The sequence below is a fragment of the Netta rufina genome (genome assembly GCF_964035555.1).
Source record: "Netta rufina genome assembly, chromosome: 6".
Lineage (NCBI taxonomy): Eukaryota > Metazoa > Chordata > Aves > Anseriformes > Anatidae > Netta > Netta rufina.
In genome coordinates, this window is record NC_140129.1 from 7,292,673 (window position 1) to 7,304,121 (window position 11,449).

At 40.8% G+C, this 11,449-nt stretch overlaps 1 protein-coding gene across 1 annotated transcript in view; it reads left to right on the plus strand.

Annotated features, from left to right (window-relative positions):
- NCKAP1 (NCK associated protein 1) overlaps positions 1-3,206 on the plus strand; it is a 59,377-nt gene extending 56,171 nt beyond the window's left edge. The window contains exons 30-31 of the mRNA XM_084289135.1: positions 1,443-1,532; positions 2,144-3,206. Coding sequence (XP_084145261.1) covers positions 1,443-1,532; positions 2,144-2,260 — 207 coding nt within the window. The 3' untranslated portion in view covers positions 2,261-3,206. The remainder of the gene's footprint in view (positions 1-1,442; positions 1,533-2,143) is intronic.
- Positions 3,207-11,449: the final 8,243 nt, after the last annotated feature.

An 11,449-nucleotide genomic window follows, 5' to 3' on the forward strand; every position in this document is an offset into this window, starting at 1 on the left:
GGTAGCTTCCTGTACCAAGATGACAGAAGCAGTTTTCATTTTTTTTTCCTTCAAAGGATCTTTCTCTCCTGGAAGTTCATTGCATTTTGTTAAACTGAAAAAACCTTTAGCCATTGACCTTGTGTAAAGCAACTGTTGGCTGTAAAAGATGAAAGAGAGATGGTCGTGTCAAGTTGCCTACATTTGACAAGTGAAGGAAACCAGTATAGTTTCATGTGATAAAAACACTTCTGGTATGAGGTTTTTCAGTGTTCATGAACTGGTTTCAGACCATTGCTTTTGCTGCACAGACCATGACTTGATGGTTCAGATATTTTGTTAATCTATCTTTTATGACAACTTTTATGTACCACTTGCTGTTAGTCCGAAAGGAAAACATCTCTCTAGAAGAAAATGTGCTGCTGGAGGTGATCTGCTTTCCTGTCAAAGTTAGTTAAATGGAGAAAAAAAAACTTCCTAGGTTATTTAGTACTGATGAGTATGTGCTAAGATTCTTTTGAAGCAAGCATATTCACTTTATGCTACAGATTTTGGTTCAAGAGGAATGCTAAGTTAGATGTTCAAGTTACTATTTTGAATTTAAAACCATTTCTGATAAACGTGGTTCAGCAATACTGCTGTTGCTTGGTATGAGTGCATAAAAGATTGTACATCTGAAAGTTGAAAAGAGGTGTGTTTTTTTTTTTTCCTCCATGTTTCTGTAAGGCATGAAAACATGGTTTACAAAATCATCTGGAGATCACTTATTTTATAGTATTGCGTAATCCTGAGCTTGTTTGTAGCTAAGTCTATGTATAAGTTTCTAGAATATCTAGTTTCTAGGATATCTTTTTTTTAAAAAAAAAAAAAAAAAAAAAAAAAAACACTAGTAAAGTGAGGTGCTTATGGTTTAAAAAAAACATGATTCATTTACAGTCAGGGTGACATTTCTTCAATTAAACGTTCAGCTTTGAAAGTGAAACAGCTTTTCATTCTGCTACAAAATGGTATAACTTCAAATAGTGAAAACTCTGCCCTTTTTAATGTAGCAAGTCTATAAGCATATTGGGAAAGTGATTAATTTTTTTAACAAGTGAGGTCTTGTTCCGTGGGATGTGTAATTGACTTCAGTAAACTTGATTACAGTCAGCTTATCTACTTTGAATACAAGTTCTTCACAATAAACGAATGGGCTTTTATTGTATTAAAATAGCACAAACTGCTTATTAAACACTCTAGAAGTAAACAGAAATGTCTCCATGAGAGTGAAACCCAGTGATGGTTAGTGCCCTCAGGTTTATTTTCCTTTGTAGTTGCTAGTAAGGTGCAGTGCTATCAGATAGGTTATCTATGTATTTAGAGGGGTGTGGGTGTGTGTGCGTGTGTATAGTAAAGTAGCTGAAGCTGATCAGTGTTGTGGTTTTGTTTTTTTCTTATTGCTTTGAAATACTCAATGTATGTAGCTTGCATCGTCTAGTCTACTGAAGATTGGCCAGGAGACGGACAAAACTACTACAAGGAACAGAGAGTCTGTTTACCTACTGTTAGACATGGTAAGCTTTTGTCTATTTTATGTTATTAACTTAAGAAATAGTCTCCACATCGCATTGTTCAACAAGTGGCTTCAACAGTCACGTAGTCGCGTTTGTTGTTGTAGTTCATCAACCAGCAGAGATAACGCTTCATGTCATTCTTGTTGGCATTCTAGTGTCAGGAATTAATCTTTTTTGTTCTCCCAGCACTGACACGTTTTACCATTGTCTTTTGTTGCCTAGAGCATTGTATCACATTGTTCAGGTAATTTGCATTGTTGATTTAGTATATACAATATTAAAATAAAACTTCGCATTAAAGAAGTGCTGTTCAGAGTATTGGGGGTGGAAGCCTCTTTGCTGGGAGGTTTTTCTTTTAATACTCTGTATATTGTGAAAATAGAAAGAATGATGCATGGTTTTACGTATACATGCGACTAGCTTTGAGGAGCAGTGAATCTATAGTGGTCTGTTTCTCTCCCGTCTGTCCCCAAACTTTGTATTATTTCTTTTTGCTGTGAAAAATGTCAGTGGTGGTGTGGTGCAGACCAGAAATCCTTACGCTGAAGAGATTATCAGCAGCAACCAGTTGAAGGTGTTCTGCAAAACCTTGTGTTTCTGGTGTTTTTCAGATTGTGCAGGAGTCTCCATTCCTGACAATGGATCTCTTGGAGTCTTGTTTCCCTTATGTCTTGCTGAGAAACGCATACCATGCTGTCTACAAACAAAGTGTCACATCCTCTGCCTAAGTATCTACTTACTGGAGATAAGACATAGCACGCATCTATGTGGCCTCAGTTTTATCTGTAAACTGTGGAGCTATTTTACTTTATGGCCTGATGAACAGTTTTGTGGATTATAAACTTTTTCCATAAAGTTGTATTTCTGATCAGTGGTTTCTTAATATGGTTGTACTACAATATAAGCTTGGTTGATTTTAGGTTGCACATTCATGGAAAAATCTTTTTTTTTTCTCATTTCTTCCTTTTCTTTTTTATTTTAGAGCATCAGTTATGTTTAAAGAAATACTACTTCTGCTATATGTTTTTGATATTGATCATGCAAAACAAAAATTGCTTGTTTATTTCCCAGAAGAAAAATGTATTTAGTGATTATTTTAGATAGTGTAGCTTTCATCTGTGTGTAAATTATTTCATATAGGGAGAGTTATAATCTTGTACCTATTGTTCTTATTGAAAACAAATATTGGATGTGCATTTCTGTGAAGTAATTACAGCATTTCTAGTTTTATTTTGAAACATTCACCAATCTATGTACTATGACACTATCTAACATAAAATGTTATAGGACTGCTTATCCGTAGGACAGCAGTCCTCTCCTGATACTCTTAAACAACAGCAAGTGATGTTGTTTGTATAAAGCATAGTGGAAATTTTTTTTAAACTAACTTCTGTGGTGCCCTGTTGGCATTAACACTACCATTGTACCCTGCTGTATAATAAACATTCTTACACCTTTATCACATGTTGATAAAATGTTAGCCCCTAACCACTTTTTATATGTTTTAAATTTTTGAAATTCAAGTGTACCTTCCATAACATACAATAAACACTAGACTGTATTATCTGTAGGTGAATTATTTTTAATATAAATGTTATCCTAGTATTTTAAGCTTAAACTGTGCTGCTGTGCATTGATTTACATCTCACAGTTCATTAAATATCAATCCTTGGAGCTTTTATGTGAAGATTTCTTTTAATCCTTCACCTTTTGGCTTCTGTGATGCTGAATCTTGTAAAAAGTGGAAGAAGGAATTAAAACCAGTGTAAAAAGAGTCAGTTCAGTGCCATTATCCTTTGAATCGTACTTGTATGTAACAAAAGAAGAAAAGCATGTATGCAGTACGTAGCGACGCCAGTTATACCCGTAGAAACGAGTGAATTGTTGAAGTATAAAACCCGAAATAACCATAAAACGGGAGAGTGTTGCTAAAACTGTAGCATCACCTAGACAGATGGACAAAAGGCCTGTTTTTAATCGATTGTGCAAGTTGGCGTGTGGGCCGGCATTGGCTCGTGTAGCCCGAAAGCTGGGCAGCTGGCTGGGCTCTCTAAGCCGCAGCGGGAGAGAGCTGCGTGGCTCTCGGTGGCACGGGCTCTGGGCATTGTACAGAGCCCCTCTTCTCAATGCAACTTACGTGCACGCTGGTAACTTTTTCTATTATGAAAGAGCTGTTGTGAGCTCAGTTACAATAGCTTCCTCTGTCCGGAGGAAAAAAGTACTGGAATAAAATTGTCCTAAGGAAGCAAGGCAGTACATCTGTTTTTTTCCTAATTATGCTTTTTGTCTTAGAACCATGGAGCTGTTTTTAAAATTAATAGTTTAGTAACGTGACAAATAAGTTTGTTCATAAAGAGGATAGGTCACATGTGAGACTTCATAGTTTTGTTCTATATTTAAGGTCTAATACATTCAGATGTCTTATTTAAGATTTGATTGTAAGTAGCCTTTTGTGGAAGAAGTAATGCCTATTTGCAAGACTGACCAATGAAAAACTCATGTCACTTGTGGTTTAAGAAGTAACCTTTTTTGTCTTTTATCTTTTAAAGTTCAAATGAATTGTATTTTGGTTGTTTACCTCTGATCCGTATCAGCTTTCCACTGTCGCAAGGTGTTACTGAACTAATCCTAGAACATAGCTGATCTCTAACAAGTAGATAACAAGTACAGCATCTCTGCAGGAAGCTACGTCCAAAGCACTCCAGTGAGATTGTCCTGACCTTTTTGGACTTGGTAGTTTCTCTAGGAGCCCTTCTATGTTTGTGCTGTGCTGTCCGGCACACAAACGCCAGATGTCTTTTTAACTATCCTTCCTAAGAGGACTAAAAGCAAGCTCAGAACCAAACCCAAGGTTTGGACTCAGCCATGAGAGGTTTGGGTTGTGGAGTGGTGAGTGTTGTTGGTTGGTTTTTGTTTGTTTGTTTGTTTGTTTGGATTTTGTTTTGTCTTTCAGGGGCAAGGGTTGTTCTTGCTTTGTTCTTACCGTATTGCTCTTACTTCTGGTATCATTCTGGTTTCCTCGAGGCAGCCTGTGTCTATGCACTCCGTAAACAGTAGTCAGTCTGCACCGAGATCGTTGGAGAAGAAGTTGGAGGAGGAGTATTTCCTCTGGAGCCAGCAACACCATGTCCACAGCTTCACAAGCTTGTCTGTTGGTGTTGTATATTGAGTCGCTTCAGATGGCAATTGATAAGCACAAGTGCTTGTAGTTCTGGAGCATGAAGCACGGTGGCTGAGCTGGTCCCACGTGGAGCCGGTTTGGATCAGGTGTGTAACTTGTAGGGGAGGGCTCTGCCTCACACAGGAAAGAGCATGGAAGAAGAATGTCCTGTTTCTGCCCAGAAAACTATTTTTCAGTTGAAGTGTCCATCAGGGTAAAAGATTACCACCAAAAATAATGGCTACTGGTAAACCTTTTTAGCAGGCCCTTTTCTAGAGGGGAAAAGGAATCAGTAGTCCAACTGACACTCAGGCTATACTTCTGATGCACTGGAGTGGCATTCTCCCCAGAAAATGTTGAAATCAGGTGGTGATTTGAGGAAAGACAGGAGCCTTCAGCTGGTCGTCATAGGCTTGGTGTAGGACTTCATAGCTTATTTATTCCAGATTCCAGAATTCTCAACCACAAGCCAATGAACATCTCTTGTTGATGAACTGTGTTTTTGCCAAATGTTTCCCCAGTCCCAGGGATTCAGCAGGGATTCACATACTGAAGGGGGAGTGCGGGGTGACTCACCAGTAACTTCCACATCCTGTAAGTACAGTTATGTCTGCACTAATGCTGTAACATTTTGAGGTGAATCACTCTCAGCTGAACCACGCTCAAAGCTAGGCTGATAGATGTAGCAAGTTATTCTGTTGAATCAATTATTTTTTTCTTCAAATTGTTTTAACATAGAAATTCAAGCATCTTTTAATCCCATAGTGCATTTTGGGTACTGTAGAAATTTACTTTAGTTGTATTGGCTGATAAATTAAGGATTGAATAAATACAGGGAAGCTGCTTTCACTTGAATACTTCTGGCTAGTCCTGAAACAGTGACACGGCTTGCTGTGCAAAGCAGGGGAGTTTAAACGACAGCTACTCACATTTGATTGGTTTTGTGAATGGGAGCCACTGCTTTCAGGATTGTCAATTAACCAGTTTTCAAAAATGTTCAAGTTCTGCCTATTTTTTTCTTAAAGTACACATTTTGAATCATTTTTTACGATAATTAAATTCTCCCACTGAAATTACAAATGTTTTTTTTTGTTTGGTTGTTTTTTTTTTTGCTAGAAAACGAGCACTTCTTGTGTGCTTTTGCTTTTTTTTTTTTGAGTTATAAAGTCTGTAGACATTCGTACTAACGCATAACAAAATGTACCACCACCACCCCCCAGGCCTGTGTCCAAAACCGTGTCTAATTAGCTATTAGTCATGCTGTTTCTAGTGCTAGGAGGTTAAAATGACCCTGCTGTCTGGGTATAGTGTCAGTGTGTCTTACACAATTCATTAATTGAAAATGTACTAAATTCTGAATCAAAAGCATATGTTTTGTCCAGCATTACAGCACGGGGATTGGAATAGTTTCTCCTGTTGACGTTCAGGATATTTACCTCACTGATGATTGTAGTTATCTTGAAAGAAGTGTTTTCTCACAAATAATAAAGGTTTTTAAATAAAAATAGTAATACTGACACATGTGAGTACAGATGAGAGTTGCAAAGCTATTAGAGCCGAGTGCTTGAAAGCCCGATGCTAGTAAGTCTTGTTCCTTGTCCATTAACAATGTAATTTCCTATCTTTTTGCTGGTCACTTGACATTGCCACCAGGAGATGAGGAAGGCATTGTCACAGGGTGTCAGCCAAGTTTTCTGCTTTCCCCTCCCTGCCCTTCCCTCTATAGTTGTTGCGTGGGCTTGGAGTTTGGCTAAATGTGAAGTAAACCCAAATGGGCAGCCAGTGCAGAGAGCAGAAGTCTCATGTTTAGTAAAAGCAGTATTATTTCTAAACTAAACCTAAATGGTAATCTCTTTAATAGCAAGGACACAACAGTAACAAAACCAAATCCGTTCCTTGCAGAGCCACGTGGAGGAAAGAATGAAAGTTAGAATGCCCTGTAAATGTGTCTTGGGATATATGAAAGAGGAGGAGTAAAAAGAAAAGGGAGGTAAGAGGGGAGCTGAAAGCAGTGATCAGAGTGCTTGAAGGTCAGAGACAGTGCTGCTCAAGAACTCCGAGTCCGTTTCCGAAGTGAAGGCTTCATTCTGGCACTTCAAGCTTAAATCCAGATCATATCTCGCAGACTCCACAATTGCATTAAAAGCCTCAACAGGGATGGCATCTGTTTGCCACTCCACACAGACAAAGCAGCAAATGTGTCCAAGCATAGGATCGCGTGTAAATAAAGGATGCCTCAAAGTGTACAACTGTGAGGCATCTTGATGTGAGCGTGTGTTTGGAAAGCCCAAGCCAGCAAAACCGGATCGGAACATCTCTCCTGTTTCTGTTACAGTGAAACCATAAAGACTGCTGCTTGGATTTAGTTCCATGCATGCGTTTAAAGGGGAACACAGCAGGAGTGATGCTTAGCGATAGCACTACAGTGGGGTCAGGTAAGCAAAAGGGTTTGTCTCAGGGGTTTATTGCCTTGGATAGCGAAGTCCTTAGAGATGAGATGCTAAGGAGCAGTTCTTAGCATTGTCTGAGCCTGTGACACTTGCTTTAAATTAAGCTAGGGAAATCATTGCACTACTGCTTTCATAGGGATTTTTGTTTGAGTGCTAAGTAAGCTGTTCCCTAATGAAAGTTCAGAGGAAAAGTGTAATGATTACCCTGGAATAGCATATTTTAATACTTATAGTAATACTTAAAGTAATACTTACAGTATTAAAATAGCATGGCTAATAAATGATAACACTGACGCCAGTTGAAGCTGGTGGCAGTCATTTCCAGAGAAGTGCATGGAGTCGGTTCTCTTGATGTTAAATCTCTTCAGCTGGTGGAGATGGACATGGGCCCGTGGACTGTGGGACCCGGCTGACCCTTGGCACAGGCACAGCTGCCCGAGGCCTCAGATGCCTTTCAGGAAGGATCTTTTCCAATCAACATCACCTTGGAGTTTCTCAAAATCTCAGTGACTGCAGAAGATCCAAGCAGCAAAAAAACAAGTAGCACGTCAGTCTTGTTATTTTGCAGGCAGGTGTTGGGAACAGGGAAGAGTGAGTAAGGATCTAGCCTCTGGCATAGCATCGAGGTGCCTGCAGCGCAGCTTTTAGGTCTATGAGCTGTTGAGCGTTCAGTGAGCCCCTGGAAGGCAGGGGGGATGAAATCCAAGGCATGGAAAACCATGTGGGAGCAGTGTAAATCCACCCGCAGGCTCTTTGAGACAAGTGGGCTGGGGCGGTGAGGGGCTGGGTAGCTCCCAGCAGTGTTGTCTGCGAAGCAGACAGAAGCGCTGCTGTCTTCTCCCAAAGGAAAGCTGCCAATAAAAAAAATCCAGTGGTGGTGGAAGATACGTTTCTCCAAATTCGTATTGCAGTGGTTCCAGCGGAGAGGCAGAGCACCCCACAGACAGGGTACTGGGTCACTGTAGGTGTAATTAGTGAGCAGGTTGAGCGTGAGCTTTCCTAAGTCACAAAGCCTTAATCCAATCTATTCCTATCCATTGAAATTAGCCAAATGTTTCTATCTTTGGTTGTGAGTTATACTGCTCTAAAGGGATTTGTGTTTCCAAATTTAGTAAACAAGCCTGTGGCTTCAGGGAGGGAAAAAGCACAGCGTTCTTGTAGCAACAGTCTAGAAATGTGTGAAAAACGAGGCTGACAAAAAGCTCATTGGGAGGTTTGTTTTATGGACCTCGTGAAAGTAATACTAGGTGAGGATAACAAAATGGCCTGCGTTTAAAAACTATAAATACTGTCTGGAAGAGTGCCACTAACTCTTTCCCTTGGCAGTGTTTGAGCTGTGGAAGTTCATTGAGTGGAGAAGTAAAGCAGCTTTAAAACATTTTAGTTACCAACACTGTCATCCCATTGTTTCACTTGCCTTATGTTTGGTTAAATAATACCACCAGGGAGCAAGGAGATAAACATTTCAATAGCTCCCTGGGTGTGATTCTTAATCTGCCACCACCGAAGTCGTTGTGGGATTAAGAATGATGATCTGAAAGTCCCAGAGTTCCCAAAATAACCCCAGAAGTTACTGTGTGTGTATGGGCCTCGCTTAAGTCCCAGCATTTGCATTCAGCCCCACCCTATAGATCACCAGCTCTTCCCTGATTCTTACGAGCCTATACCTATTTTCTACCTTTGTACTTCGTTTAATAGAAATAAAGCAGGAAAACGGGGGTGCCCTCACAGAGTGACAGCAGCCTTGATAACTTGCACAATTTTTTAGACTTTCTGCAAGCCTGAAATGTCTGATAAATGTTGGTTGTGAAGCTAAAGGGAAGCATCAAGCAGCTACATCTGCGGAGCATCCTCTGCCGGGCACACCCCTAACCTCTGTAAGGGGGCTGGTGGAGAAAGCCTGCTATCGAGGCTCAGCGTGACAGATCGGCATCAGGGAACCTGGAAATCTTTGCTTGGGAGAGTTAAAAATGTCTGCGAGTGTGGTTGACTTGAAATGCAGTTACTTGTACAGGATTAGATTTCCTGGTTTTCTGTTTTCTAGATCATTTGCTGTCTGTGCGTCTCGCAGGTGTGTGAGGGAGAGCACTCAGGAAAGGCACTGTTTCTGTTCCCAAAATTTCTGAGGCTCCACTACAGACCCTTTGTCATCCCGCTAGCAGTTGCTAAAAACAGGAGTAAAATACACACGGCTCCTATTTATAGGAAAAGCCTGATCCTAGAACATGTCAAACCCAGTCAGCTCCCACTGAAATCAGTGGTAAGTCTGCATTTCAGCACCTGGCGATGCGGTGCCGGTGCTGTAAAACCGGACTGTTTTTGCAGGTTTTATTTTTAGGTGTGGGTGTGATTCGGTACTTAATGCTGCTGCACGCTGCTAATAAATCTCTGTAAGCAGGAGCAGAGGCAGACTGCGGCAGTGCAACCGGAGAGGTTATAAATCTCAGGCAGCAAATTTATGGTTTAACAAAATTAAATTTGGAGTGGTTATGGCGTTGAAGCTAGGCAGCTCAAGTTGTTCCTGTAGAGGCCAGAATAGAAACGCTTCATAATGTATGTGATCTTACAGAGATTTGCAATTTTTGCCTTAAATACCCCATCTGGAGGTGATTATAACTCTGAGAGGGTTAAGTGGAGTCTGTTGTGTCTTTAGTATGGCCGCAGTGGGAGGGAAGGATGTATTTTTTGTTATCAGCACGATCATTATAACAGTGTACAGCATTTGGGGCATGAGAATAACACAACTAAATGCACATACGCATAAATACTTGAGCAGCAGTCTTAAAAACAAACAAAAAACTTTGTTAATCTTAAATCTGCAAGCCCGGGTGCTGCCCCGCCGACTGTGTTTTGGGTGTGAGTTCAGCCCAGCTCCCTCGTGCTGTTTTCTACATGTTTTCTGCAGCGTAGATGGATTCTGTAAATATTTAGGCAAACAAGGTAGCCCACAGTACTTGCAGTGTTGTTATCTGAAGGGCACACTTGTGGAACTGGGGACAAAGTTTCTGTTAACTTCAGTTTGATGCCTCTGAAAAGTCAGCTCTTCTGATGTTTCTTAGCTTTAAGCACCTATCTGACACTTTTGGCTTATTTTCTTACACTTTTAGTCATAAACATGTGCAACTGCAAAAACATTATCTTTGTGTGAGTTCTTAAATGGGAAGAGATCTGTACATGTCAGAAAAAGCACTTCTGTATTGTGAAAACGCTGGTTCTGAGTGCCAACACAAGCTGGAGGTGGCTTATTTACAAGGAGAGTTACAGTGCACGTGGCATTTCAGTCACTTTATAAAATTTGGAGCAATGAAATGCTCTCTGGCATGAGTTTTGACTTTGTGTAATGGTCACAGGTTTGAGAGGCTACAGATTAAAGATAGCATTTAATGCTCTGAATTTAAGCTGTGCTCTCCCAGGAGAAAAGATAGGAGTCCCAGCCTCTGCTTTCCTCCAGTGTGCACCTACTGCATGCCACACCCCGCGATGGGGCAAGTTGTGGACGTAATTCCAGCTGAACAACCAACAGGAACATTTCTCTTTCAGCTGAGATCTACCATGCCTAAATTTGCAGAGTGTATCTCCTGAAAGACCGCTGCACTTGAAACAAGATGGGAGGATCGTCCGAAAGACGTGTCATGAGGCTCAGCTTTCTGTCTTCTGCTGCAAGTCTCTGGCGTGCGTGGCTGAACACTTCATCAGGCACACACTTCTTGCAGGTTTTCTGCAGCAAAACTCGTGCAATTTCCAGCGCCCAGATGGGAAGAGAGCGCTGCAGGTAGGAAACTTCATTAGCAAGGAGGTGTAAGCCTCTACATGGCCACGAAAGCCAGGAAAGTCATAAGCACCAAACACATCCGCCCTCCAAAGTGAGACTTCAGTGGTAGATACACACACGTATACTGGTTTAAACATAACACGCGTGTTTCTGTAGGCTGTGTTTCTTCAACAGAATTAAATAGAAATGAGAGAATAGAACGGGATGCAAAGTGCTAGGCAAACAGCCCTTTGCTAAGATTTCAAGACGACAGGTAATGTGAGCAAATACGAAGGTGAAAAATTGGTCTCTGGGACGCACGCGGACCCCGAGGGCACAGGATAGTTAATAACGAGCTGTCTCATAAAAACAGCCTGAAAAATTACAAGTCTGGAAGAGGCTGCATTGAAAGAACCTTTTCTTCTTCCTTTCTGTTTTCAAGTCATCCACGTAGAAGCTTGAGAGATTATTAAAATAACTTAATAGTCCCCTGTGTTTTGTCTACCTGAGGGAGTTGTAACAAGACCCTGGCTGGAGCAGGAAATGTACAATAAAT